The sequence below is a fragment of the Bradysia coprophila genome, unplaced genomic scaffold (genome assembly GCF_014529535.1).
Source record: "Bradysia coprophila strain Holo2 unplaced genomic scaffold, BU_Bcop_v1 contig_94, whole genome shotgun sequence".
In the NCBI taxonomy this organism is placed as follows: domain Eukaryota; kingdom Metazoa; phylum Arthropoda; class Insecta; order Diptera; family Sciaridae; genus Bradysia; species Bradysia coprophila.
This window is the reverse complement of record NW_023504022.1, coordinates 8,472,284-8,498,789: the sequence shown is the minus strand read 5'-3', so window position 1 is coordinate 8,498,789 and position 26,506 is coordinate 8,472,284. Positions and strand designations below refer to the sequence as shown.

The 26,506-nt window shown below is 33.9% G+C and overlaps 2 protein-coding genes across 5 annotated transcripts in view; both read right to left on the bottom strand.

Annotated features, from left to right (window-relative positions):
- The window catches only part of LOC119085245 (gamma-aminobutyric acid type B receptor subunit 1), a 271,765-nt gene extending 259,036 nt beyond the window's left edge, over positions 1–12,729 (bottom strand). For both annotated transcript variants that reach the window (XM_037195575.1, XM_037195574.1), the window contains exons 1-2: positions 11,660–12,729; positions 2,528–2,782 (exon numbers count right to left, since the gene is read on the bottom strand). In XM_037195575.1, coding sequence (XP_037051470.1) covers positions 2,528–2,782; positions 11,660–11,713 — 309 coding nt within the window. In that variant the 5' untranslated portion in view covers positions 11,714–12,729. The remainder of the gene's footprint in view (positions 1–2,527; positions 2,783–11,659) is intronic.
- A 3,631-nt stretch (positions 12,730–16,360) lies between these two features.
- On the bottom strand, positions 16,361–25,524 carry LOC119085285 (cuticle collagen 2C-like). 3 transcript variants are annotated; one of them, XM_037195640.1, is made up of 17 exons: positions 25,392–25,524; positions 25,190–25,296; positions 18,946–19,180; positions 18,857–18,883; positions 18,790–18,798; positions 18,695–18,703; positions 18,534–18,638; positions 18,370–18,396; positions 18,225–18,234; positions 18,047–18,054; positions 17,968–17,982; positions 17,842–17,883; positions 17,248–17,316; positions 17,106–17,111; positions 16,931–16,954; positions 16,768–16,830; positions 16,361–16,709 (listed from the first exon to the last, which is right to left on the bottom strand). In XM_037195640.1, the coding sequence occupies exons 2-17, from the start codon at positions 25,217–25,219 to the stop codon at positions 16,642–16,644; spliced, it is 747 nt and encodes a 248-aa protein (XP_037051535.1). In that variant the 5' UTR covers positions 25,220–25,296; positions 25,392–25,524; the 3' UTR covers positions 16,361–16,641. The 3 variants fall into 3 exon arrangements, with proteins under 3 accessions (XP_037051535.1, XP_037051536.1, XP_037051537.1); XM_037195641.1 differs by having other exon boundaries at positions 18,370–18,387; XM_037195642.1 differs by lacking the exons at positions 18,047–18,054; positions 18,225–18,234; positions 18,370–18,396 and having other exon boundaries at positions 18,603–18,638.
- Between the last annotated feature and the right edge of the window lie 982 nt (positions 25,525–26,506).

The following is a 26,506-nucleotide window of genomic DNA, read 5'->3' as shown; positions in this document are numbered from 1 at the left end:
GTTTCATTTTGATTTTGCAGGGGACTTATGGTGTGGATTGGGCCTCACTTGACATTAAATCGAAATATTGAGTTCATAAACACATAAAAGCAACAAATGAACCCCAAAATTAATGGCATCTGAATCATCTGAACGACATCTACAAACAATCTTATGTGGTAGCTATCATCACATAAACCTCCAAATTGGTTCTCAAAGTTCGTTCTAGAAATTGAGTCATGGAAGCGTCACATTCTCGATCAATCAAAGCCGAACCGACAAAGTCACTTGTGGTTCACTTTTTTAGTAAAAACGTCTTTACCCACTTTCGAATCTCTATTACTTGCGTCGCCTTTACTATTCAAGGTTTTTTTTGACTGATTCTACACAGGGTTCGGTTCGGTGTAATAATAATTAGTTTTCCTGACAAATATCTCACAAATAAAAGACTTTGAAAGAATAGTGTGGTCAACAGAAAATTCGGTTTACGTTTCAGTTTGTATTCAGACATTTTCTGTCTGATAAATAGTGGGTGGTTTTTCTATTGCACGGTATACAGGTCTAGCTACAGTTAGTTGCTTTTATTGACCCATTCTTGCAACAATTTTTTTAGACGATCTAATATAACATGAAAATCCAAAGATAGTAGAACCTAAATTACAAAGCGAATAGGGCCTTCATAGACTAATTTATCTTTAAAAATTTTAAGGTCTTTCGAAGACAATGATATAGTTGTTTTATCATCTATTGGTGAACAGTAAAAACCTTATAACTCCTTATAACACCTTATAACTTAAAAACTCGATTAGCCATCAAACTTTACAGTTCATTGATTTAAGGAAGTGGTCAAATGACGATCAGGTAGTCAATTCCGATAACACCATAGTTTTCTCTCGTTATTGATGTGGCAACGTCAGATAGATACAATTATCATATGATCGGAAATGCTCACCTGATCGCTATTTGACAACTTCCGACCTTACGAAAAAGGTTCCATATAAGTTCGTTTTTTCCAATATTTATTGTGATATTGCGTATTTGCGTATTTTAAGTGGCAACTTGTGTTTTCACGAATTTTCACGAAATTTCATGAATTTCAGGAAATTTCACGAATTTTACGAAATTTCACGAAATTTAACGAATTTCACGAAATTTAACGAATTTCACGAAATTTAACGAATTTTACGAAATTTAACGAATTTTACGAAATTTAACGAATTTCACGAAATTTAACGAATTTCACGAAATTTAACGAATTTCACGAAATTTAACGAATTTCACGAAATTTAACGAATTTCACGAAATTTAACGAATTTCACGAAATTTAACGAATTTCACGAAATTTCATGAAATTTCACTAAAAATAGGCACTGATTTATACCAGGGCGCTTGTTACGCTTGTTACGCGGATATATATTTTCTATTATTTCTTATAAATCATTCGTTATGTTTGTGTGTTATACCGCTTCCATTTGTTCACATCAACACAATAAGTACCCCTCGCGTTATATGCCATATGTGATTGTGACAAATAGGTAGTTAGCGCTCCAATATACAAATATTCCGCTTCCACTTAATATCCTGAACGCTTTGTTTTTAGCTCGATGGTGAGAGACAGTGTAGAGAATGGGTATTCGAGTGAAAAATCAATTATTGAAGAAATATTTTTTCATTGTTAGCTTTGCTGTTTGGTTTGTGGGTTATAAATGTGAAACAAGAAACAAACACAGAATAATAAAAAACAGTTAAATAAACGTGAGTCAAGCGAATGTATCGAATGTCGAGTATCGCGATATTATGAAATGGGAAACCATTTAATTAGCATTAAAAGGGTTATTGATTTTAGACACACTTTATAAGCGATCGCGATGGCGTTAATGGACGTACTTGAATTATACATGCAGCGAATGTATTCTACAGTGGGTTAGGGGATTTATGATTTGTTAATGGAATTCGGTTAATTTGTTTTGCGATGTCTGTGTCTTGGTTCGTTTTAATTTGACTGTGAAATGAACAGTTTTTGATTTGCGAATAAAGCCGTTCGGATAGGGTAGTTTTGAGTGATGAGTTATTTTCGAAGAAAATGTGACGTCACCGTAATAAATTTTATGTAATTATGACGCGAGACCGTAGGCCGTATGTCGTAATACACATCGTGAGCCTAATCAAGTACTTAGCACCGAGATTCGAACATTATGATCTCGAGTTGCATAAAGAATATTAAGAATTAAATTTAAGAATTTTCAGGAACTTTAAGGACAGTTTAAAACGTTGTAAAGCGCCTTAACCTGGAATTTTTGAGAATGATTCTTGCAAATTATTGAAATTCTCAAATTTAAGAATTTGAGAGAATTTAAGGATTGAATTTCTGAATTTAAAGTTTTGCACTAGTGCGAAAATGTGACGTCTGCTAAAAATGACATTTCTACTCCTGTACATTAAATCTTGTTCCCAGCTTGTGACCAAAGTGGAACTTTGTCACTCATAGTATTTATATCAACCGAACGATAAATATCAAAAAATCGATCAAAAACTGTAGGTCACTCACCTCACTATCATTGCTGTGCAGATTGAGCTTATATCCCGGTAGTAAGTTGTTTCTATTATTCACATCTTCCAGTGCTAATCGGGCGGCTGGCATACACGCCTGGCCGCCTTGCCATCCGCCTTTACCTCCAATTGGAAATATACCTCCAATATGTAATTCATCATACACCCGCACACAATAGGTAGTTCTCACCAAATTTATCAAAATTAACCAAAAAATGACACACCAATTACCACCACCAGCACATATCATATCCTATCGTATGGAAAGGAAAAAAAAATATTTTTTATGTTCCAAAAATTTATTACATCGAGGAAGGCAAACAAAAAAAATTTTGAGGAAAAAAAAAGTTTTCACAAACACAATCGCTCAGGGAGTCCCCAGGATTTTTTTTTATTTAAATAAGGAGAGGACATAAATTTGTGCATAGAGAGGTTTTATATACACATTACACATAAGGGAAAGGTAAAGGTTTTTCGAAATATAATTTCTGGGTTGGGACAACAAAACCTTTCTTCGGTCAACTCACATATATGTATGAATGCCGTTGGTATATACAGTGTGTATATCGTTTCACATACAGTTAATATGTTTTGGTTTTTCGTATATCATCTGAACGGGAAAAATGCTTGTATTTATATAATGCTGGACGTCCGTTGTCAGTTGGAACGGTGGAACGGTCTCATCTAACTGTGAGAATCTAATATAAATTTTTGGTTTGTCGATATAAATGGAACCCATGGTTGAATAGATGACACACCAAATTGAGAGTGTATTGTATCGGAATAAAACCTTGTGTGTGCTCCTCATTTTAGCATGTGATGTACATTAAATCTATAATGTGGAAAAGGTTTGTTGTGGATGAAGATGGGAGGGAGTGACGAACATCATTAAATCATTTTATGGATACAACATTGTAGAGGATAGATATAAATTGGATTTCAGATCATTAGAGAGGCGCTTAACCTTTGAGATAAGGTTTGGGGATGTCAGTGTGTGTGGGTATACATATTTGTTCGATGACATTTTCTTCCATGGTGGGATATGTATTTATGAAATTACGCCGAAAAGGAACCGGATAATCAGTTGTGGTTAGATGGGTGTTTAGGTTTTTATTGGCTGGGAGATTAGTTTAGATTTAATTTATGATTGGTTTTGATGAGATGAACTTTACTGTGCCATAAATTTTTTGATAGACATTAAATAATTATTTATAACGAGCCGAAAATGATGTCTGCGAACGGCACACTGGCATTGAAAAGTTTAAAATTGAAATCAGCGTAAATTCTGTGGAAAATTTATCGATAAAAATTGATTCTAAACGGGAAACTTTGACCATGAACTTATGGGTTAAATGTGCAAAGACATAACGCTTGTAGATAAGAGCTGTTTCAGTGCAACTCTAAATAGAGTACTGAAACTGGACAGTGTATCAAACAAATTTGTGCACTGTAAAAAAAGCTCTTTTGCTTGAAGTGCGTTGCAATGATATTTTAATTGATTATTGTATGTTATCACTTAGAGTTTGGAACAAATTTATTTTCCATTTATTTAGCAAATGAAAAAAGGGCCGCTCTTTGTAGCCAGTAAAAACCAATTTGAAATTAATAATTCAGACAATTTTTCAAAATTGTTGTATGAAACGATGTTCTAACCTGTACAGGACTTTTTCTCTATTATTATTATTTTTTCGGTGACATCAATTTTGCCAATTTTCCGCATGAAAAACTTTACCAATTAATTGAATTATTTAAAAGCAATTTTGTGTTTACTACACCAATTATAGCTTGTGACGTGGAATTTAGTTTTGACGAAAAAAAAAGTTTGTGCTTTGAATAATTAACGAATGCATCGATTCCGTTAAAACGCATGCATGCATGACAACGACAGTAGGTCCGGGCGTTCAATTGAGTTTTCGATTACCGTTACAATATTGCACATTCTTGCCTTCATTTTTCAATTTTCGAGTTGGTAGAAACAGGTCCGTAATTATGACTCAGTCAGACCGGCTTCTTCAAGGCTTTAAGCTCAAGCACTTTCAAAAGCTTTGAGCTTTTTACCTACGGATTGATTGGAGTTCAAATAAGAAGGCTCTTTTCTCCCTGTTTCATTATTTAGAGACGAAAACGATCGCTGATTCTCTTGCTCAAAAGAACTACTACTCTATTTTTCTAGAATCGGAAAAGAGGCTTTTTACATCAAAGACATGTTCAAAACAGGATTTATCTGTAAGACAATTATGGCAACAGATTGTCTTGACAGAGAAATATATTCAAAATTGTGACTTCTCAATAAGTAATTTCACTAAAAGGTTTCCGTTTCGAGATAAAAGGTAAATTTAAGTAAAACCATTTCAGCCGATGCAGCCGTGGATCTAACATGACCAGTGAGTCTGCGGTGAGTATCGGCTGGCACGGCTGAAGTGGCTCGTGAGTTGACCTTATTTATGGACGTATATGTCATATGGAATCGACAACGATGACAAAAATGAGCGATGAGCTCTGACTATTGCGGTCTTTCATAGTAAAATGCATGTTTTAACCAATGAAGTAAAAGATTTTTTAATCTGTCTCAAAAACTTTGATAAAGAGATGTATCAGACCTTTCGATAATAGCACTGATGTCCGTGAAAGATTAACAAAAACTAACTTTGACTCCTAGCGATTACACATTTCACAGTAAAATTGAAAATCCTGGAATTAATATATTTATTTTGTGTCGGAATGTCGGAATCATTCACCAAAGTTTTCATTTGATTATATTAGTTTATGTTGAAGTTCAACGAATTGGTCCATGAAAAGGAAGTGGCAATGTAAATTTTGTCTATCTAAACTGTGTAAATCTACGTTCACCCAGTGACACAGTTTCGTTGTCGTCCGGCATATCATTGTCTGTAACTTATCGTTCCAAAGTGTAGACCAGATTTTCGTGATGTTTGCGAATATTTCGCGAAAGTTATTAATGCCGTGAAGGCTCAGTCTTAAGTGTTATAACTACTCGATTGCAAGAGACCATGTGATGTTTGCATTTAATTTAATGTTTAAGTTAATTCAGTTCTGTTTTTGAAGTAAATTAATTACCCTTATCATTAGAGTAAAATTGTTTTCGTCTCAAGGTCATCGCCAAAAATTGTCGGCGGTATTCTAAGAAAGATGTGAGATGTCCTTGAACAATTCGGTCAAGATATCGCTAATCTCTAATCACTTTATGTGATGCAACTATTAAATATTTATCATCTGAACATTGAGACTATCTAAATATTCGGATGAAATGCTATGTTTAACTTATTGCATACCTGTATGCGATGGAAAAGCTAAGACAGTACAATAAGTAAGATAAAAAGAAGTAGAAGATTTGTTATTTTAATTGTTTGAAATTCAACTCTTCGAATACTGTCAAGACACTGTCCTATTCTTCTTTTGAGTACAGTGCAGAAATAAACCCTTAATGATATAATAAAGTAGCGGTAACTTAAAAGATTTTGCATCGAATTATCGTTATTTTATTGGGAATTCACCGGCGCTTCACGGAGGATTCCTAGGCGATCCAACGAGGATTCATAGGTGATTCAACTAGGATTCATAGGTGATTCAACTAGGATTCCTAGGCGATTCAACGAGGATTCATAGGTGATTCAACTAGGATTCATAGGTGATTCAACTAGGATTCATCGATGATTCACCGAAGATTCATCGATGATTCACTGAAGATTCATCGATGATTCACTGAAGATTCATCGATGATTCACTGAAGATTCATCGATGATTCACTGAAGATTCATCGATGATTCACTGAAGATTCATCGATGATTCACTGAAGATTCATCGATGATTCACCGAAGATTCATCGATGATTCACTGAAGATTCATCGATGATTCACTGAAGATTCATCGATGATTCACAGAAGATTCATTCGTGATTCACAGAAGATTCATCCGTTATTCACTGAAGATTCATCCGTGATAGGATAGGATAGTATAAAGCCCAATTCAGAGTCGTCCGTTTAGTTCATCCGTGTACTTGACAGATGTGTTCAAACAATAGAATGTAGGTGGAGTTTACGTAAAAGGATGAACATTTGTTGTAAACGGATGAATTTTTCTTCTAAACGGATTAATTGTTTTTTAGACTGAAAGCACCTTAAGAAGTGCAGTAAACTAGATGCTTTCCAAGCATTTAAGCCGCCATCCATATTTTCGATAGATACATTTGTGAATTGTAAATTGTGTGGTTTATCTATTAGAACATAGGTGTCGCTAGTAGTTGATATTTTTGAATCACGATTGTGACTTATGCGTATGACGTACAAGAACTGTGTTCAGCATGTTTGGTGTTTTCTTAGAGACCTGTTACGGTCGATAGAGCTCACTAGTGTTAACTTACAGCAGAGACTAATCATTTATGGAGTCGAACGCGCGACATATAGGGCGTGAGTCCATCGCTCTACCGATTGAGCTACCTGGACGTGATTCACCGAAGATTCATAAGTGATTCATTGAATATTCATCGGTGATACACAGAAGATTCATCTGTGATTCACCGAAGATTAATCTGCAATTATACATGTTTCCATCTGTGATTTACTGCAGACTCATCTACAATTCACCATAGATTCGTCGGAGCTTCACAGAAAATTCATCGGCACTTTACTGATTCACCTGTGGCTCGCCTTTTTTGATATAAATATAAATTGATTCAGAAATGAATTTCATGAGTTCTGTCATTCTACATCGCTGATTTTAATTATTTCTGATACAATTTTAATTTGAAAAGCTTTGATATAATCATCCATCTCTTTTCCGATTAAAGCCATCAATGTTGACTGGCCATATTGATGTGCAGATTTAATCTTTTACTTTTGATAATGTAGTACTAACAGCTGAAACAGCTTTTTCGAATTTCACGTCAAATATAAACGAGCAAGCATTCGGTAAACCAACATAAAAAAGGTAAAATAAAATAACACAAAACTTTTCAAAGCGCAACAGAACGATGGATGCACTGCATGGAAAGGATTTTTTTTTGTTCCTTATACAAAAATCAATCCACTCCAATAAACCCACAATGCCGTTCATTTAGTAATGCAATTTAAAATGAAAAACTGGGAAAAAGCACTGTGTCACTGTGTGGTTCCATTTTGTTTGGACATTTTTGCATCCCGGAACACATTTCAAATTGTTCAATGAACAATAAGAATACCAGCAATTTGATTACCATAATTTCAAATTCATGAATCACATTTGGATAACGCAAAATCCATCAATGAAATTGATTCATTACCATTTACGAATGAAGGAAAAGAAAAAAAACCTTTGAAATAACTGGAAATCATATAATGTAAGTACCCTCGCAGTGTATATAATATACACTACTCAAATACACAGCAATACAATTAGTAGGCTACGAACGATGAAGGGCAAGAAAATTTTATCGCTCTTCAAAATTTATCAAAATTATTTGAAAATATAATGAAATAAAGCATGAAAATGACTGAAATGAAAAGTAAAAGGCACAACTGCAGCACTGGACAAAAAAAAAGATCAAGAAAACACGAACGAAATACAATAGAAATCTGATTGGCCAGTAACCTTCCCGATCATAAACAATTGCAATGGAAATATAATGATTCGACCAACGATGAATTAAGAGGAAAATGGGAACGTCGCGAAGATATGCGTATGCGTAAGAAAACAATAAAAAATGGGTAAGAATGATGTAGCTGGTGCTGGAAGATGATGAAAAAGGAATAATGAATGTAAGTATGCATGAATTTGTTGCCTGAAAGTATAGAGGTGATGAGTATGTGTATATGATGAAGACGATGTTATCGTAACGAGAATAGTCCTGATATAGAAACATTGCTTACGCAGACGCCAGAAGGTGGATGCTCGATGGAAGTGTAACTGACACCTCTAACGTACACTCCGTAAAAAGAGGAATGCCCTTGAGACGAACGAAATACCACTGAATAGCCTCTCGTGTGAGAAGGAGATTGATAGGGTAGGGGGAACGTCCCTGTGTTGCCTGTCCTAGAAGGAGAATACTGTAGAAATTAGAATTGACTTTACGGGTAGCGTAAGGGGAACGTACCTGTGTTGCCTGTCCTAGAAGGAGAATTATATGGAAACTAGAATTGACAAGACGGTGCGTTCTGGGTAAAGGTGAAAAATGTGGAACTGAAGTGTGATTTTGCGGTAATTAGTGTAAAAGGAGTAACCCTATAGAACCTGCTAAAGGAAGGCCGATATGAGACCGTACAGTAAATGAAGATTTTCCTGGGCGCGGACATGTGAAGTTTTCCCCGCTAGATTTTAATGCTCAACGTTGTTTATATGCTTACCAATATCGTCCTATTTAGTGCAAAAGGAAGTAGAACATACTTGGAATGGATTGAAATACTACGGAATGAGACCACTAAGCTACAAAGGGTGTAGGACTGTGAACAATCTGAAACATACGAGATGAGACTCAAGCTCCTGAAAGAAATGACATATCTGAAGAATGAATGATGTAAATGAAAAACAAAGGCAAGAATGAAATAATACAAAGCTTATATGAGAAGAATTGGACTCAAGTGATCACAAAAGAAAACAATACAAGTAATGAAGTGAACCATGGACGTAAAAATAAAGTAGATGACGAAGGAAGGACACTTGAAACAAAATGAATATGAAAGAACTAAAAAGGTACAGAGCGTGACAAAATAAGAAAAGGTAAAATCAAAGGGAAAAGGTAATTGATAAAAGATGATAAAGTAGCTAGTCCGACCACATAGATCGAGCGACGGTGGTTGAGTTAGTTACCACAGAAAGTACTCTGTGGTATATAAGAAAATAGTAAACCAGAGTGGTGTGCCCTACACTGATAGCATTCAGAACACACATTAAGTTCGAAAGGTGAAAGTTGAACGGGGAGAGTGGAGACATACTAATGTGTGCTTTGAATGTAATCAAGGAGAACGAAAAGGGGGGATTAGGGTCTGACTCACAATCAAACCAAAATCCTCACGTCCAATGTTCTCATGGGATCGCTCACAGGAGCACGTTTTGGTTACTCAAGTCAAGTCAAGTCAATGTGCAAAGACATAACGCTTGTAGATAAGAGCTGTTTCAGTGCAACTCTAAATAGAGTACTGAAACTGGACAGTGTATCAAACAAATTTGTGCACTGTAAAAAAAGCTCTTTTGCTTGAAGTGCGTTGCAATGATATTTTAATTGATTATTGTATGTTATCACTTAGAGTTTGGAACAAATTTATTTTCCATTTATTTAGCAAATGAAAAAAGGGCCGCTCTTTGTAGCCAGTAAAAACCAATTTGAAATTAATAATTCAGACAATTTTTCAAAATTGTTGTATGAAACGATGTTCTAACCTGTACAGGACTTTTTCTCTATTATTATTATTTTTTCGGTGACATCAATTTTGCCAATTTTCCGCATGAAAAACTTTACCAATTAATTGAATTATTTAAAAGCAATTTTGTGTTTACTACACCAATTATAGCTTGTGACGTGGAATTTAGTTTTGACGAAAAAAAAAGTTTGTGCTTTGAATAATTAACGAATGCATCGATTCCGTTAAAACGCATGCATGCATGACAACGACAGTAGGTCCGGGCGTTCAATTGAGTTTTCGATTACCGTTACAATATTGCACATTCTTGCCTTCATTTTTCAATTTTCGAGTTGGTAGAAACAGGTCCGTAATTATGACTCAGTCAGACCGGCTTCTTCAAGGCTTTAAGCTCAAGCACTTTCAAAAGCTTTGAGCTTTTTACCTACGGATTGATTGGAGTTCAAATAAGAAGGCTCTTTTCTCCCTGTTTCATTATTTAGAGACGAAAACGATCGCTGATTCTCTTGCTCAAAAGAACTACTACTCTATTTTTCTAGAATCGGAAAAGAGGCTTTTTACATCAAAGACATGTTCAAAACAGGATTTATCTGTAAGACAATTATGGCAACAGATTGTCTTGACAGAGAAATATATTCAAAATTGTGACTTCTCAATAAGTAATTTCACTAAAAGGTTTCCGTTTCGAGATAAAAGGTAAATTTAAGTAAAACCATTTCAGCCGATGCAGCCGTGGATCTAACATGACCAGTGAGTCTGCGGTGAGTATCGGCTGGCACGGCTGAAGTGGCTCGTGAGTTGACCTTATTTATGGACGTATATGTCATATGGAATCGACAACGATGACAAAAATGAGCGATGAGCTCTGACTATTGCGGTCTTTCATAGTAAAATGCATGTTTTAACCAATGAAGTAAAAGATTTTTTAATCTGTCTCAAAAACTTTGATAAAGAGATGTATCAGACCTTTCGATAATAGCACTGATGTCCGTGAAAGATTAACAAAAACTAACTTTGACTCCTAGCGATTACACATTTCACAGTAAAATTGAAAATCCTGGAATTAATATATTTATTTTGTGTCGGAATGTCGGAATCATTCACCAAAGTTTTCATTTGATTATATTAGTTTATGTTGAAGTTCAACGAATTGGTCCATGAAAAGGAAGTGGCAATGTAAATTTTGTCTATCTAAACTGTGTAAATCTACGTTCACCCAGTGACACAGTTTCGTTGTCGTCCGGCATATCATTGTCTGTAACTTATCGATACTAATAACCACTTGCAGTCTTACTGCGAATCATCAACATTAATTAATTTAGGAGTGCTGTTACTAATAACCGATGAGGAAATAAGTGAGTCCTTTGGCATGGAATTAATTTTTCGCGAATAAATACTTTTTAAAGCTGATATATTGTGGAATTATGCAGTGCACCTTTAAGCAGAACTCAACAACATTGTTGTAAGAAAAGACTTGGAAAAAATATGAGGAAAAAAATGATAAAAAACAGGTTATCCGTACACTCAGAGGGTTGCTTGCCCTCTTTTTTTCTACTTTACACACAAAACGTATTTATCAATGTCAAAACGTTTTGTATGCAAAGCAAAGCTTTGGATGTACAAAAAAGGGACTTTTTGCTGTGTCGCGTTTGCTTAAAGTGAAAACTTTTAATTTTACAAAATTTTTGAACAAAAATATTTTTTTCCATAAAAATTCAATTTTTTTGCAGCAATAAATTGTTGTTAAATGTTTCAAAATGAAAAAGAAATATATTTACGCTGAAATTCGCATTATTTTTGTTGTCACACTTAACGAATACTTTAGAACCCATAACTTTAAACACCGCCCGAAAAATACCGCGAGTTATGGAAATTTATTTATTTTTTTATTCTATTTTTAGAAACCAGACAAATGTCCAACAGTCACGGTCCTTTTCCGCTGCTTCGATATATGTATTTTGTTTGGCTAATATCCTTCAGCTGTCTATCACGATAACATCCCGAAAGCACAGTATCATTTTTCCGAACAATTTCATGTAACTTTCTTCAACACACAAAGTTTGGTTATTTGATTTCCATTTTTTTTCCTCTACAACCAAGACAAATTTATTCCGTCGACGTTAGAGTTCCTCTGCACGGTACGCTGGAACTCCATGACTGACGGTCTCGTGTTAATGTAGAAGGGTGAAAGCACCATATTTCCTCATTTACTGGCACGGTATCAGAAAGCTTTTTCTCTTCTCTCTCTCACTCTCTTTTCGTAAAAGTTCTCCCGGTTACTGCAAGTTATAACAGCACTATCAATCGTCAATTTTAACATAACATTGATATATTTCCACGTTGTGTCCTTGTTCTCTCAAACAAAATTACTCTCTCGTTTCGCTCATATTTCTGTTTCGTTCGTATAATGTTACCAAAATTGTCCTTTGAGCGAATCCTTCCGAAGAAGCCATACTTTTTTTTAATGTATATCGATCAAAAGAGTGGAAAACAGTACTAGAATCCGGTGTCAGTGTTACAGATAAGAAAGCTCACAAGGGGAAAGCTTTTAACGATATTCTATTCATGGAATGTGATACTAAAGTTATTAACACAAGTCTGCTGATTTGGATTTTATGTCACCGACGGTGAGTCTACGGAGAGTTTGAAATTAACTGTTTGTGCATGACCAATGAAAAATTAAATATTCGATTGAAACGACTTTTCATTGATATTCGTTGGATAATTTTATAACGTAAATTGTCCTCACAAAATTCCCGGAATGAAAAAAATAATTTTTAATTTCTTCACTCAAGCCTTTTCCCTGACAGAATATGAAAATAATTCACACCGATCGCGCAAACAACTCTCAACCTCGCAAGAATCACGGAAACTAAACTTTAAAACATTTTTATGGATAAAAACGGGCTTGACGAGAGAAAATGTGCTACGTGAAGTGTATACATGATGAAGTGTCGATGGGGAACGACGCAAGCGCTCTGTTCTTGTATGTGCAGCACCAAAATCTACCGACAACGGGATGAATGTCCTTTTGCATTTATCTTGTAGAAGGAAGTTGGTATGTATGTGTGGGTGTTTTCGTTTTTTTTCTTCTTCTTCTTCTGGTATTTTCTTGGATCTCTTTAATAAATGATGGAAATTCATTTCTTTGACTCTGGTCTGCTTGACTCTCAAATTATGTGTATATATCTATATATGTAGAGCACACGCCTCGGCTACGACGACGATTGAAATGTGTATAGATACCCTCCATCTAGTCGTTAGTCGTAACACTTTTTCTTGCGAGAGAATGTCGTTTTGTTCTTGTGATTTCTGATTTATTGAATATAATCAAATTTAACGTTTATTTTAGCACTTTCATGCTGAGGACACAATGTTTTGTATGGAATTTTGCTACATTATATAACTGAATTATGCTTGTGTAATACGGATTAAGAGTAAAATATGCAGAGTTTTGGTAACGTCGACATCGGTTCGGATTAATTGTACACATGTATTTTAGATGAAGGAATGTAGAGTGCTTGGTCTTTTGATTAGTGACGAAAGGTCTTGCATCAAAATGTTCGGAGGAAGTAGTTCTGAGGTTCAGTCAAATCCCCGTATTTGAGCACGACTTGTAATGATGGCGTATCCCATTAATGATGACATCTGTTATCGATAGCAACAGCAGAAGTAAGGTTTTAGGTCTTACTAACGCCTTCGTTTGTACGTTAAAATAAATGAAGTAAAAGATTTTTAATTAGAACAAATGAAGTAGCAGACTCAATATCAATCAATTTCAAAATTCTTGTAGATGAAGTTCTTGTTGATCTCATAATAACTAATTTATGATTTATTTTCCTTAAAATTGTTTATAGAGAGCCTATACTGTTACAGATGTTCCACCTACAAAGTTACTTGGTATACTACATTATTAGATGATTATTACGTCCATGTTCAAACGGACACAATGTCACTTCTTCGCTATTCGCATATTCTGAAGAAAATAATATTTTCCCAAGGTCGAATAAAACGCCTAGTGAGTTTCTATAAACTGGTGTCAGCAATTTTAAATATTTGAAAACTCGAGGACAACGAATTAGTCAAGGAATTAGTTCTATATAGGGGTATCACGGCCAATTGGTACATATATAAACCAATTAAGAGGGGAACAGATGTACGTCCAGCAAAAACTCAATTCGTACACAAGTTGGAAGATCTCTTCGAAAATATGTTTAAATTTTATTGAAGAATGTTATTAAGATAAAAATAGTCTTGGCGGTCAAGGAATGACATCGACAACAAACATTTCGTGTCTCATTCTGGGGATTCACACAACCCACACAGCCAACCAACTGATGGAAGAAATAGTTATTTACTTATCTGTGGTGGACAGTATATTTTGGCAACTTCGCGAGTTTTAGCCTAACAAAGTAAAGCGAAAGTGCCTAAAATGTACCGTCCAATGAGGTTACGGCATTTTACATATTTTGCAATACTGTTGCGGCAACAGGAATAAAATAGAGAAATCTGAATCTAGATTTTCATTTGTTAAATACATTTTGTGTGGATTCATTTACAAACCACTACAACTTTTAAACAGGAAACATTTATTCACTTAATTACAAAAAAAAACATCTGTGTAGCTAATGATAAAATCAACTCGAAGAATTTGCGGTAAAAGATACGTTAAAGGTGGGGATGCTCTTCATAAACCGATAATGTGAAAAACTAAGACGTATTCTTGATCAAATAAAAGAGCCTGAAATAGACAATTTTACGTGTGATATGTTAATTAAGGTCTGGTATACAAAACCACAAGTGTGGATACGAAAATATTTTTTGTATAAAAGAGAGCGACTCTTTTGGATGAAAAACACAAAACTTTACAATTTAGTATCGATCGAAGTAAAACGAGAAATGAAAATAATTTTTGTTATAGTCTTGATCGTTGCTTTAGTGAGCTTCACTCAAGCGAGTCCTGTAGATTCACGTAAGTATTTCAATATTTGGAAGCAATAAAACTTATATTGTATATTGTATACTGTATTGAAAAGAAAAGAGAAAAACGTTAAACCTTTTATTATATTGCAGATCCTGAAGGACCTTCTATTAAAAGTCCGGTAACGATATATAAGGAGGCTGTAATAAACTGGGTTTCAGAGCAATACCAAGCAGTTTCTGATTGGTTCGGATAGCCGATTTTCTTCACTCAAATTATTGTGAAACGAAAAATTTAAATACAAACATCTAAAAACGTTGGACGGTTCAAAGTTATTTTTTGTTTGTTGATTTTAAACTGGTAATTTTGAATATTGTGAAACAGTCACTTGGTACTAAAATATCAACTATCAATCTATCTATCTACTGGTTCATCGTCTCCACTAGAGAATATTCATTTTACGAAGTCTCTGAAGGTTTTTCCTAATTGGAATCGATGAATACTTCGGCGGATACTTCTTAAAAGGAAAAGTCTCCAGTGAAGTGGATGAATCAGTGGTTTACAAAAATTTAGTAAAAGTGATGCAGGTGACAAAATGCATCAAACTCCAACACTCCTCTTCTGAATCCTAATACATCAAAATATCATACGACGAATCTCCTGTTATCATCAATGACAAAAATAGTATCTGAATCGTAACTTACCTTATAGGCGATTGAGATTGAAACCTGGGTATGGAAGGTTTTTCATTAACATGAACATTAGGGCGTATCAAATTTTGCAAATTTTAAGGACCGCGATAGCCTGTGTGCGGAAAACGTAGATCATCGAAATCACAGATATTTTGTGAAAAAGTTCAGCTACTGTCGTGGAGTATTATGCATACTTACTGGACAAGGTGTCCTCGACTCAACAGCACCGGTTGCAGTGTTTGCACTTGCTTCGTGGGCGACGTGGCCACTCTTCAAAATTCCATTCACAAATGTTATAAAAGTGATTTCAAGTGTATAATGGATCGGGACATGCCTAGTGTCTTGGAAGTGCTCGACCTCCTCTACCACCTCATACTACAGGCTAAAAAAAATCATTTGTCTCTCAGGAAATATAAGTCAAAAACCAAAAGGTCACATTTTCGGTGTTAGGCAATCTTGGCAATGGCACCTTTTGGACCATCGGTTTCTTCGGTAGATTTGTAGAGTTTTCAAAGCTCTACATCCCGCTAGAACATTGTTTTCAAAAATACTCTCAACTTTCCGAATTATGACCATCGGAAACTTAAAGCCGCCCGGGGGGACTTCTTCCATGGCTCCATCGGATTCATCAACCACATGCCCGGACACAGTTTTAGATCATCAACGTTTTCCGCACACAGGCTATCGCGGTTCTTAAAATTTGCAAAATTCGATACGCCCTAATGAACATGTAGGAGCTTTTTGTGCTCCAAGCTTCTTTTTTGAAAGTTTATTAAAAAAAACCTTTCGAGTTCTCACCTTTCATTATTGCTTTCAGTACATTAGATCATCGAAACATACAGACAAAGTATTAAAAATGCATTTTTTTTTATCAAAAAGGTATTCTCTTTAATACAAAATTGTAGGTAAAGTTTTCGTCACAAAATTAAATATTTTTTTTCACTTAGCACTTAAGTTTGCCAGAAAGGAATTCGTTTTTCGATTTCCACGAAACAAAAATATTTTTTTTGCAGAACTCATTCTGAAGCGCTTAATATTTCCTACTACTTGAAGAAGTCACATAATAATAACTTATAATTTATATAATATTTTATCAATTATCTACGGGTAATATCGGTTCCATGTTACGCCGATACGATTCCATTCATTATTCGATCAAAGCATCTTGAGGTGGCGGCTCATAGTTGTATCCTCGCTTTGATTCCGAACCTTTAACTATCAAAAGAAAAGTTGATTCATTTTGATGGTAACTGAAATTCTTTTATTCACAAACCTGGTTTTGATGGCGGCTCATAGTTGTATCCCAGCTTTACGTGTGGAGGCGATGATTCCGAGCCTTTAATAAATTAAACCAAATTTGATTTATTTTGTGACAATGTCGTAATATTTGAGAAATTTTATCAATTCAGACAAATTTATCTTATTGTTTCACATACCTGGTGTATCTCTACTTGGTGGACTGATGGTTGGAAAAGGAATTGAATTTAAAAAAAGAAAGAAAAAAAATCAAGCCAAATCACGAAGCTAAAATATGATAATTATATTTACCCTGCAAATGAAGGAAAATCTCCGTTAATAATTGTTCAATAAACGTTTAAGAAAATAAAATACCTGGTGCTTCATGTCAGAATTTAAATTACACAATTGAATGTCCAGAAACGAAGCATTATGACAAAATAGATATAAAAAAAGATAATGTTAAATTCAGGTCAAAGGTTTTGTACCACCGAATAATGATCGCTCTTTATCTTACCGGGCGGGCCAGGTGGTCCAGGAGGTCCCTTACTGTCTGGTCCAGGTGGTCCAGGAGGTCCAGTTGGAGCTGAAAATGTTAGATCAACAGTGTTAAATGTAATTTTCTACTAAAATATCAAGACAAAAACAATGTCCATGTTGTTTCCTGTTAGGAACAAGTAATCGTCTAGATATTCGTAACAGGGCTTATTTCAGAGAATCTTATTTCTGAAAATTCCGAATAATTCCGAAAAGTTCCGAAAAATAATCTCAGAATTTTTTCGGAATTTTGTCAGCCTTTTTGAGCAAATAATCCATGGTATGTATTATAGGAAAACTAAATATCTCAACTATCTCTCATATGTTACCGACAATGTAGACAAAAATGAAGCAATGTGCTTTGGCTTATATGGTTGTATATAGCAAATTCTTAAAACTAATGAAGTAATAGATTTTTGATTTGTTTAAAATACTTCGATCAATAATAAAATAAATAAGATAGCACTGTTGCGGATATGCTTGCCATCAATTAACGATTAAAACAACGACCATATTTATGTTTGCATTTTCTATGTGACAGCGTCGTGTTTCTCTATAAACAAATTACACTTACGTAGGAGTGTGTTCCCTGGCGGACCTGGTGGGCCTGGAGGTCCTAAGTAAACAATGTTAGAATGTAAATTTAATTTGTGGCACCGTTACAATTTCACAATTGCAGATATAATTTATTGTTACAAACCTGGTCTAGTTGGACCTGCAGAAGAATATGGAATTGATTTAAAATTGATCAAGTAGTTAATTATTATAATTTCAAATACCTTTGGGACTGGATATGGCCAATTGAAATTGAATTGGAAAGCAAGAAAATTTAAAGAATTTCGTAAATTAATCTCATTATTCTCTTTAATTAAAATAGGAAATAAATTTTACCCTGAAAACAAACAGAAAATGAGTATTTAAGTACCCGTTAAATATTGATAGAGTAATAATAACAAACCTGGTGGTCCTTTATGATTCAATTTTTATAGATTTGACGGGACAATAAGGAAGTGATAGAAGTGACATGAAAGTACATTTAAAAAAATCATTTGAATTTGTGTTACAAATTTTTCCAAATATTTGTGACGTTCAGATTACTTACCGGTTGGTCCTGGCGGTCCTGGTGGTCCTACGCAGTTAAAATTAAAATTATAATGATTACGAAAATTCAGATTCATTGTCAACATGAACCATTAATGCGAAAACGATGTGAAAAGTAATACGACAATGATTGATTTGCCTATCAATTACACATTCTTTACTCACCCTTTCCATCAGGTCCTGGCGGTCCTGGTGGTCCAGGTGGTCCCGGCGGACCTTTTGGTCCTGGAGGACCTTTGGGTCCTGGTGGGCCTGGAGGTCCATTCGGGCCTGTAATTTTATTCTTTCTTATATGTATCAACGCAAAAAAAATCATAAAATGTTACCATTTGGTCCTAGATTGTCAGAAACATAATATAGATGAAAAAAATCGTGATTAACTGTTTGCTGGCAACATCAAATATATATAAAGAACTCTTACCATTGGGTCCTAATTAAAAATAAAATAATTATTTCAAAATAACTAAAATCTATGAAGTCAAACTCACCTCCCGGTCCATCGCCACCACGTCCACCTAAAGACATCGAACATACGATAAACAAAAATACACGAACAATAGTAAACAATAAAACCAACCGACTCCTCCTTCTCCACCGAAGCCTCCGTTTCCACCAAAGCCTCCATTAGGTCCAACTACGTGCACGTAAGGCGGAGCAGGAGGTCCATCTGGTCCTGGCTGATGGACATAATATCCTCTGTTGTCTGGAATATATCTTCCTCTATCATCAGGTCTGTATTGACCTCTGCTGTCGGGATGATAGCTGCCGTCATCATATGCATATGTTGAATAATGACTGCAGATTAGATGTATCTGAAAGCCGATATTTTTAAATTTACAAGGATTCGTCTTTAAATGAAACAATCAATTTCATCATGTCGTCAATATGATATATGGAGGGAGTTATGCAATAACCATGTTTAAAAGACATTTTTTAAATGCAAAAGAAATTGGTTTTTGCAAAACACATCAGATATATGATTCTGCCGACTTTACGTGAAAATGTCAAACGGGCAGACAGAATCTTTCAATAAAAAAGGGAATGTCTAGCTCAGGGACTACCCTTTTAGATAATTTCGAACACTACCTCCCTTTGAGATTTTTTTTTTGATCTTCTTGATTTCTACACATCTTAGAAAAATTAAGAAAATAGAAAGAATCCAGGAAATTTAAATAGTTTTCTCGAGCTTTCTAGATTTCTAAAAAATTCACAAAGATGGGAAAAATCAAGAACACTTTCCTCAAAGATTCGATTTCGATTGGCAGTGACTTCGAACCACACTCTCACTTTTCCAATTTTCCCTCTCATTCTTTCATCAATAAAGATGCATATACAAGACAAGGATGCCACTATGGAATCGTGGGAATACCACGGTAGGATTATTCCATATGCATCCTTGCCTTATTTATGAGTTGTATTTAATGAAAGGGTGAGAGAGAGACGTATGTACGTCGATGCCCTAGCTGAGACACAGCTGATCCAATGAACATAAAAGCAGCGATTGCAGCCAATAATTTGAATTTCATTACTTGAACTAACAGCTGTTTGTGGTTCATTGTCTAAGAGCTTCCTAATTCAATAATTTAATTGATAACGCGAGTTCATACTGACCATGGTTGATCACAGGGAATTTTCATTTGTTTATCTATCTCATATTGAAAGTGATAAATGCATGGCGCCTGATTTAATATTTAAAATTGGATCTGACTGTGATGGAATATTTATTTAATCGGTTTTACTGTCTCAAACACTGAAAACGATGATTGCGTTAATTTAATTTCGTAAGAAAACCATACCAATTTACGCATCATTAATTTCATTTATGTCTGCTGGCTTCGATCATTATTTAACGCATTAGGCAGAACACAAAAAAAAAAATAATTTTATTACCTTAGATGCGGTCACTGATATATTAATTGGTGTGCTTAAAATTTTCGCATAGATTGTCCGTTTTAAATTACATCATCGAATTGAGTTAGTGTCTATAAATAGGTAAATCCTGATAGTTTTTCATACGACGTTCGATTAATCACTTCCTTCTGAGCGTCTTCACAATTAATTAATAATTAAGAACCAAGAAATTATTTATTTAACTTTACGATGAGATCATTTTCTTGATTGTTTTATTTCCATCGCTATAAATGAAATCCGGCAAAAAAAAACCATTGCAAGAAATTAATTCTAAACAAAACACGGATTTTGTATAGATCAAACTTTAATGAGATTAGTGCAAAATCTTTATTAATTTGTTTGTTTGTTTAAGACAAAGCCGAAAAGGCCGTTTGTTTTACAAAAATAAATCGTTTTTCCTTATTAGCTCCGCGTGCTTCTGTTATTAAATTTTAATTGAATGTAGGCACTGGCTATGTTAAGTCAACCTATGATGCAGTGATCTCAAATTAATTTTTCTTATTAATTAGAATATCATGGTCAGATCACTTTACAAATTAATCCTTCATATCTTAGTAGCCGTTTGTGGGAAGACAAGACAGATTCATTTTCAAAATTTCGTATTTTCTAATTTTAATTAACGAGGTGAAATATGCCATATACTACAAGTCATATAGTTTTAGGAAGCAATCTCTCATATATCTACAGTTTTCGATTAATTTCTATATTGGTAAAATGAACATAAATGTGATACACATTGTATAGTAACTACATCAACAACAATAATGGTAAATAAAAAAAACGTCCTTGGATCCAAGTAATTATTAGACTAATCATTTGTTATCGAGGAACAGTCGACGACAGCAACGACAAAAATAGGCGATGATCTACGATGATTTATAACAGAAAAATAAATGTTCAAACAAATGAAGTAAAAGATTTCAGATTCCACAATCAGACAGTTTACTGTTAAGAGATTGTTCGAAGACATGTACCCTTTTTAGGAATTTAATTCTTAAAAAATTCATAAAATTCTGAATTTACAAATTAAGGAATTTTTACAGTGAACGACATCTCAAATGTCTCACTGTCATTTTTTTCATAGAATGTCATTGTGAATTTGCAATGACACAATAAAATTCTCAGAAAAATTTGACAGTGAGACATTTGAGATGTCGTTCACTGTAGGAAATTCAGGATTTTTTTTAAAGAATTTAATTTTGTTTCAATTTTTGCATTGATAACTGCTCAATACTTTAAGCAAAGAAAGTAAGAGATTTAATGATTTTAACTGAAAACATTCGTAAAAGCCTCAACCTGCCATGAATTTTGTCCAATGTCAGTGTCTTTTTCTGGGAATTTAATTATTAAAAATTCAATAAAATTCTTAAAAACTTTCTTAAAATTAAGAAAAGTTCTTTTTTAAAAAGGCCCTGCCTTGATTCCCTGATCAATATTTTGCACGGCTAAATATCACCTCGAAATGAGATATTTCTAAAAGTGACCACATTTATTCTTCCCACGAGTATGACCAGCCCAAAGTGCTATTGTTTACAAATAATATAAAGTACTTCCGCTAGACATGTCTAATTGCCTAATTTTCACATTAATAAATGTGTGCATTGCCTATGCTCGTACGTTAATAAAATTATGCCATGAACGGCCGATAAAATAACTTTAAATGCGACCGATGAATTTTATTGCTGAAAGGCAACGAAAGTAAACCATCAACATAATGGAAGAAAGACATTACCATTAAATTAAGATACAACATGAAATTATGGTGATGACACTGACATTATACAAAAACGGAACGACTTTTATCTAATAAAACCTTTTAGAGAAAAAGAACACATTCGATGGCATTTCATCAATACAGTCATTGTATTATGGATGCCTTACGACGTAAAATATAAATAAAAACAAACATGCAATTGCAACGTGGTGTTTTAGTTTATCGCTATTGATGGTACTCAAAGGTCACAAGGCTTTACTTGAGTGTCGTTTATAATGTAGATCGATATTCAAATATTTGGCTCGTGTCTACGAAAGTGAAAATGATAGATATAAGTCACACATTAATATCACGATGACCGTCAATATTTCTTCAAAGTTAAGAATGGTATGCTAATGCTGAACGATAAAGGGCCTCGTCTAGTGCCATAAAATGGTAATTCTTCTCAAATATGTAATAAAACGAGCACATTTTATGTCTGTCTTTATGTGAAATGATTTACACTTAGAATTTCGGTAAAGTCGATACCCATCGAAACAGAGGTTTCGATTCGTTCGACTCTAACAATGGGAATGGTAGGGGAAAGCTACGGGAACATCGATTTTCTGAAGCCAATTTTTTATGTTTTTAAATGTTTATTAGAAATTGGAGTACAATATTCAAATGCAGAACACAATATTTCAGTCGGAAGAAGTACACAAATCGATCGAAAACCATTCTCACTGATTTTCGGTCCTAATAAATTAATAAATCTAGTACTTCATTTGTTTTTGGTAAGTCCTTGCTAATTGAATCGTTGACTCTGCAACAGATGACTATAACTTACTCATTTTTGAGATCCGCGTCATAACAGAAAGTAATCTGCCTGGAACTCAAAGCCTAAACTGTTTCTCCTTCTAGGCGTTATTGGCTTATTCGGATTTATTAGGAATTTAAAGAATTTTAAGAGATAAATTCCTAAAAATCATAAATTGAAGAAGTTATGGGATCTTTAGGAATTTTAATGAATTTAAAGAATTCTTTTTAGATTTTTTTTGAGTTTTAAAGAATTGAAATTCCGAATAATAAGCCCTGATGAGAGATGAGAGTATTAACTATAACCAAGCAATATGGTATCGAGTAACATTTCAAATCTAAAGCCGAAAAACGTCTATGAACCTTCGAATGAAAATTGTGTCTCTACGTGGATAAACTGGTTTTGTTATTTAAATCCGCAATTATTGCTTGTTTATCATTGAATTACTTCATAATATTAAACATGATTAAAGCTTCGGTTTTCAAAATTTGCGTAAATTACTCGATTAAACTACGTATCATCTCTAAAAATTGTATAGGAAATCGAAATAGACATACGCGAATACACGTATAATTATCGACATTAACAAGAGCTTAATTCAATTCCATCTTCATCCACTTATTTACCAGACATAATATATAATCAAAACATACCAACAAACCGAGTGTATAAATTGATGGCGTTTCAAGGAATCCCATCTGATCGTCATAAAATTATCATAAAGCGACAAACATTATTTTGATAACTTTTTATGAAGTGTTAACAAGATGTTACGCGAACGAAGAGCATTCACATCATACGTTCAATTGGTTACGTTGATCCGTTGGATTTATTTTGAGATATGTGGTAGATAAACAACTTCAGCTAATCAACTGTAGGTGTTAAAATCTGCGTTCAAATTTACGAATTCCGGTTGAAAAGGTAACATTGTTAGTGGTATGGCATAAAAGAGGATGCAATTTGTGTGTACATTGCTTTCTAGTCACACCAATTTTGTCACTTGTTAAGAATTGTATCTCGTGCCATAATGATAGTAATTTGTTATCTCTTACGAGGTCGAAGAGTCGAGTGCGTCGACACTACACGATAAACAAAAAGCCAATTATAATGAACAGACCATCAGTAATATTGTAGTCTCAAATTTTCTCAGATTATTTTTCTTTGCGTTAAGAGACTTAATTTCAACCGAACTCAAGCGATATTATCTACCAATTAAAGTCCTTTTTACCTGATCTTTTGACTTTTGTTTTGATTTGAATACTTCAACTGAAAAGACCGTTCTTTTTTACTAGATTTAACTGTCCAAGCCAGTCTTGACGGCCTTCCAGTATAATTGACAAAAGAATAACATATGAAAAACGTCTTTAGCATAATTCATTCTTGCAATCCTCTTGATACAGTCTTGTATGGAATGCTGTTTTTAATTAATTTTTTTGTAGTTATGTGCGAGCAGGGTATACGAAATCAAAAATGACATAACTGGCTTTTCAGCTCTCCTTCTTTCTCGTTTTTGTTTTAAGGTAAATTAGCCATTTTACATATGAATAGACAAAAGTTTGACAAGAGACGCCTAAAATAAAAAGGCTTAACTTGAAATTGTCTTTCGTTTCGAATCCGGAAACATGCCAGAGATTTTTTTTTGTGTGCTTTATTAGACTGGAAGTGCAATTGTTAAATCTATTACTTCTTTTGATTTAAATATTTCCAATTGACAACTTAAGATACCAAATCTTTTACTTCATTAGTTCTACCATTGCCAAAAAATTGGACAGTGTTCGCTTGCAAATTTCATTATTTTAGAAGTTAATGAATACACCGTAATGCAATTTACAAGTGGGACCTCGTAATTTTGTAAGCAATGAGTGTGCGGTTGCTAGAGAGCTGCTTTGGCAGGGCTTATTTTAGGGAATTAAATTGACGACATATTCGAAAACTCCATAAAATGCCTGAATTCTGCGGAGGCACGTCTAGGTAACTTGTTATTTTCTAAAAAAACAAAACAGAAAAACAGACGGAAAAATTTGGGAATTTTCGGTATTTTATTTCCTCTAAAATAGGCCCTGTTTGAAACCTATTTCAGGAAAAACTGGAAAACAAAAACTTTCAAAAATAAATTTAAATTATTCTGAGATGTACTATTATGGTGCTAGTTTCGGTAGCCTCATAAGACTAGATTTTTTTTGTATGGGGCGTCACTTTGATGTACACTTCCATCGTCAACCCTATCGAAGTCTGGATATTTCTTCTATTGTGATTTCGTAGACAAAATACTTGTAATTAGATCTTAAAAAAAGGAAATTACAACCGAGCTTTCAAAAGCTCTGAAATATAAAAATAAAATATTTCCTGAGTAGGACGAAAAGGATCTTAAAAATTCCATTTTTTGTAGAATAAACTTACCACGAGTATTACTCCAAACTTCAGGATCATTCTAAAAATTGTTTTTAAAACTTCAAATTTGATTCATCTACTGAATTCGTCAATTTGTTTCTTGTCCAAACACTGCACTAAATCAAAAAATAAAATTAAAATCAAAAATTAAAAATTATTTTTTTTTTCAAGTTTAGCAATTTTTTTACACTTCAAATTGTAAGATATTTACACAATAATAGCAAACCGATGAAATTGTACAATAAAACTGTGTGTACTGAAGGCTGAAATGTTTTAAGCTCCGAACCGACCGAGTAATCTCAAGGAACTGACTGAGTTTGAAAATTCGAATGAAACCAAAAATAAAAATCTTTAAAGTCCAAAGAAAAAAAATTTATTGCAAAAAAAACGGAATAATAATTGAGATATGCTGAAGATAGAAAAAGACGTCGACATCATTACAAAGTATTTATCACCAAAATCAAACATTATCAAGGATAAGTTCCCATTAACTTTACACAGATAGTTCCATAAAAAAATATGTTAATTGTAAAATAAAACTATTCAAATGTGTGCTGGTGAAGGTTGTTAAACGCTAATTTTGATCTTCTTTATAATTTTTTTTTGTATGAAAACATTTTAAGAAAATTTTAACATTCCTCAACCGACTCTTGGTGTGGTGGAGTGGCAAATTTTTTTTCTTCTTCTGTATTTTGAGTTATGATATCACTGTATGATCCGCTGTCCACACTACAAGCCAAAGCTTCCTGCATGGTTGAAAAAAAGTGCTTTTATTGATCGAGAAAATATTCAATTCACCCATCCATCATTGATTAAGAAATTTTTATTTTTATCAAGGCAATTTTACTTGTTTAAACAAAACTCATGGAGTGGTCTGCGTCATTTTAAATTAGATGTTGAAAAGGTCAATGGTAGCATCGTCAGAAATGTATAGCGCGAAATTATTTTTTTTTGTTGTCGTTTCACTATTTTCGGTTTTCAATTACATGGTAAAATTGGTGCTAATTGAAAATGAATTTGACGAGCTGTTAGATGGTAGGACGGAAGAAAGTGTTTCGCATGTACTTGTGATAATAATGTAGCTGCTTGATGAGAGGTTTTTCTATTGATTCATTTCGTCATTTTCCATTTAGATAATGTGAAGTGATGCAAATGGATTTTAAATTTGATTCATTGAACCAATTTCAATTGATCGTAAAGGACAATTTGGATTTGATTGAATGGTGCAAAATGGTCAATGTGAATACGATGGCAAAATGTGGCGGTCACAATTGATGGTCAAATTGATTTTTAGTTGTTCTGAGATCCGTTTTCAAGGTTGCCACG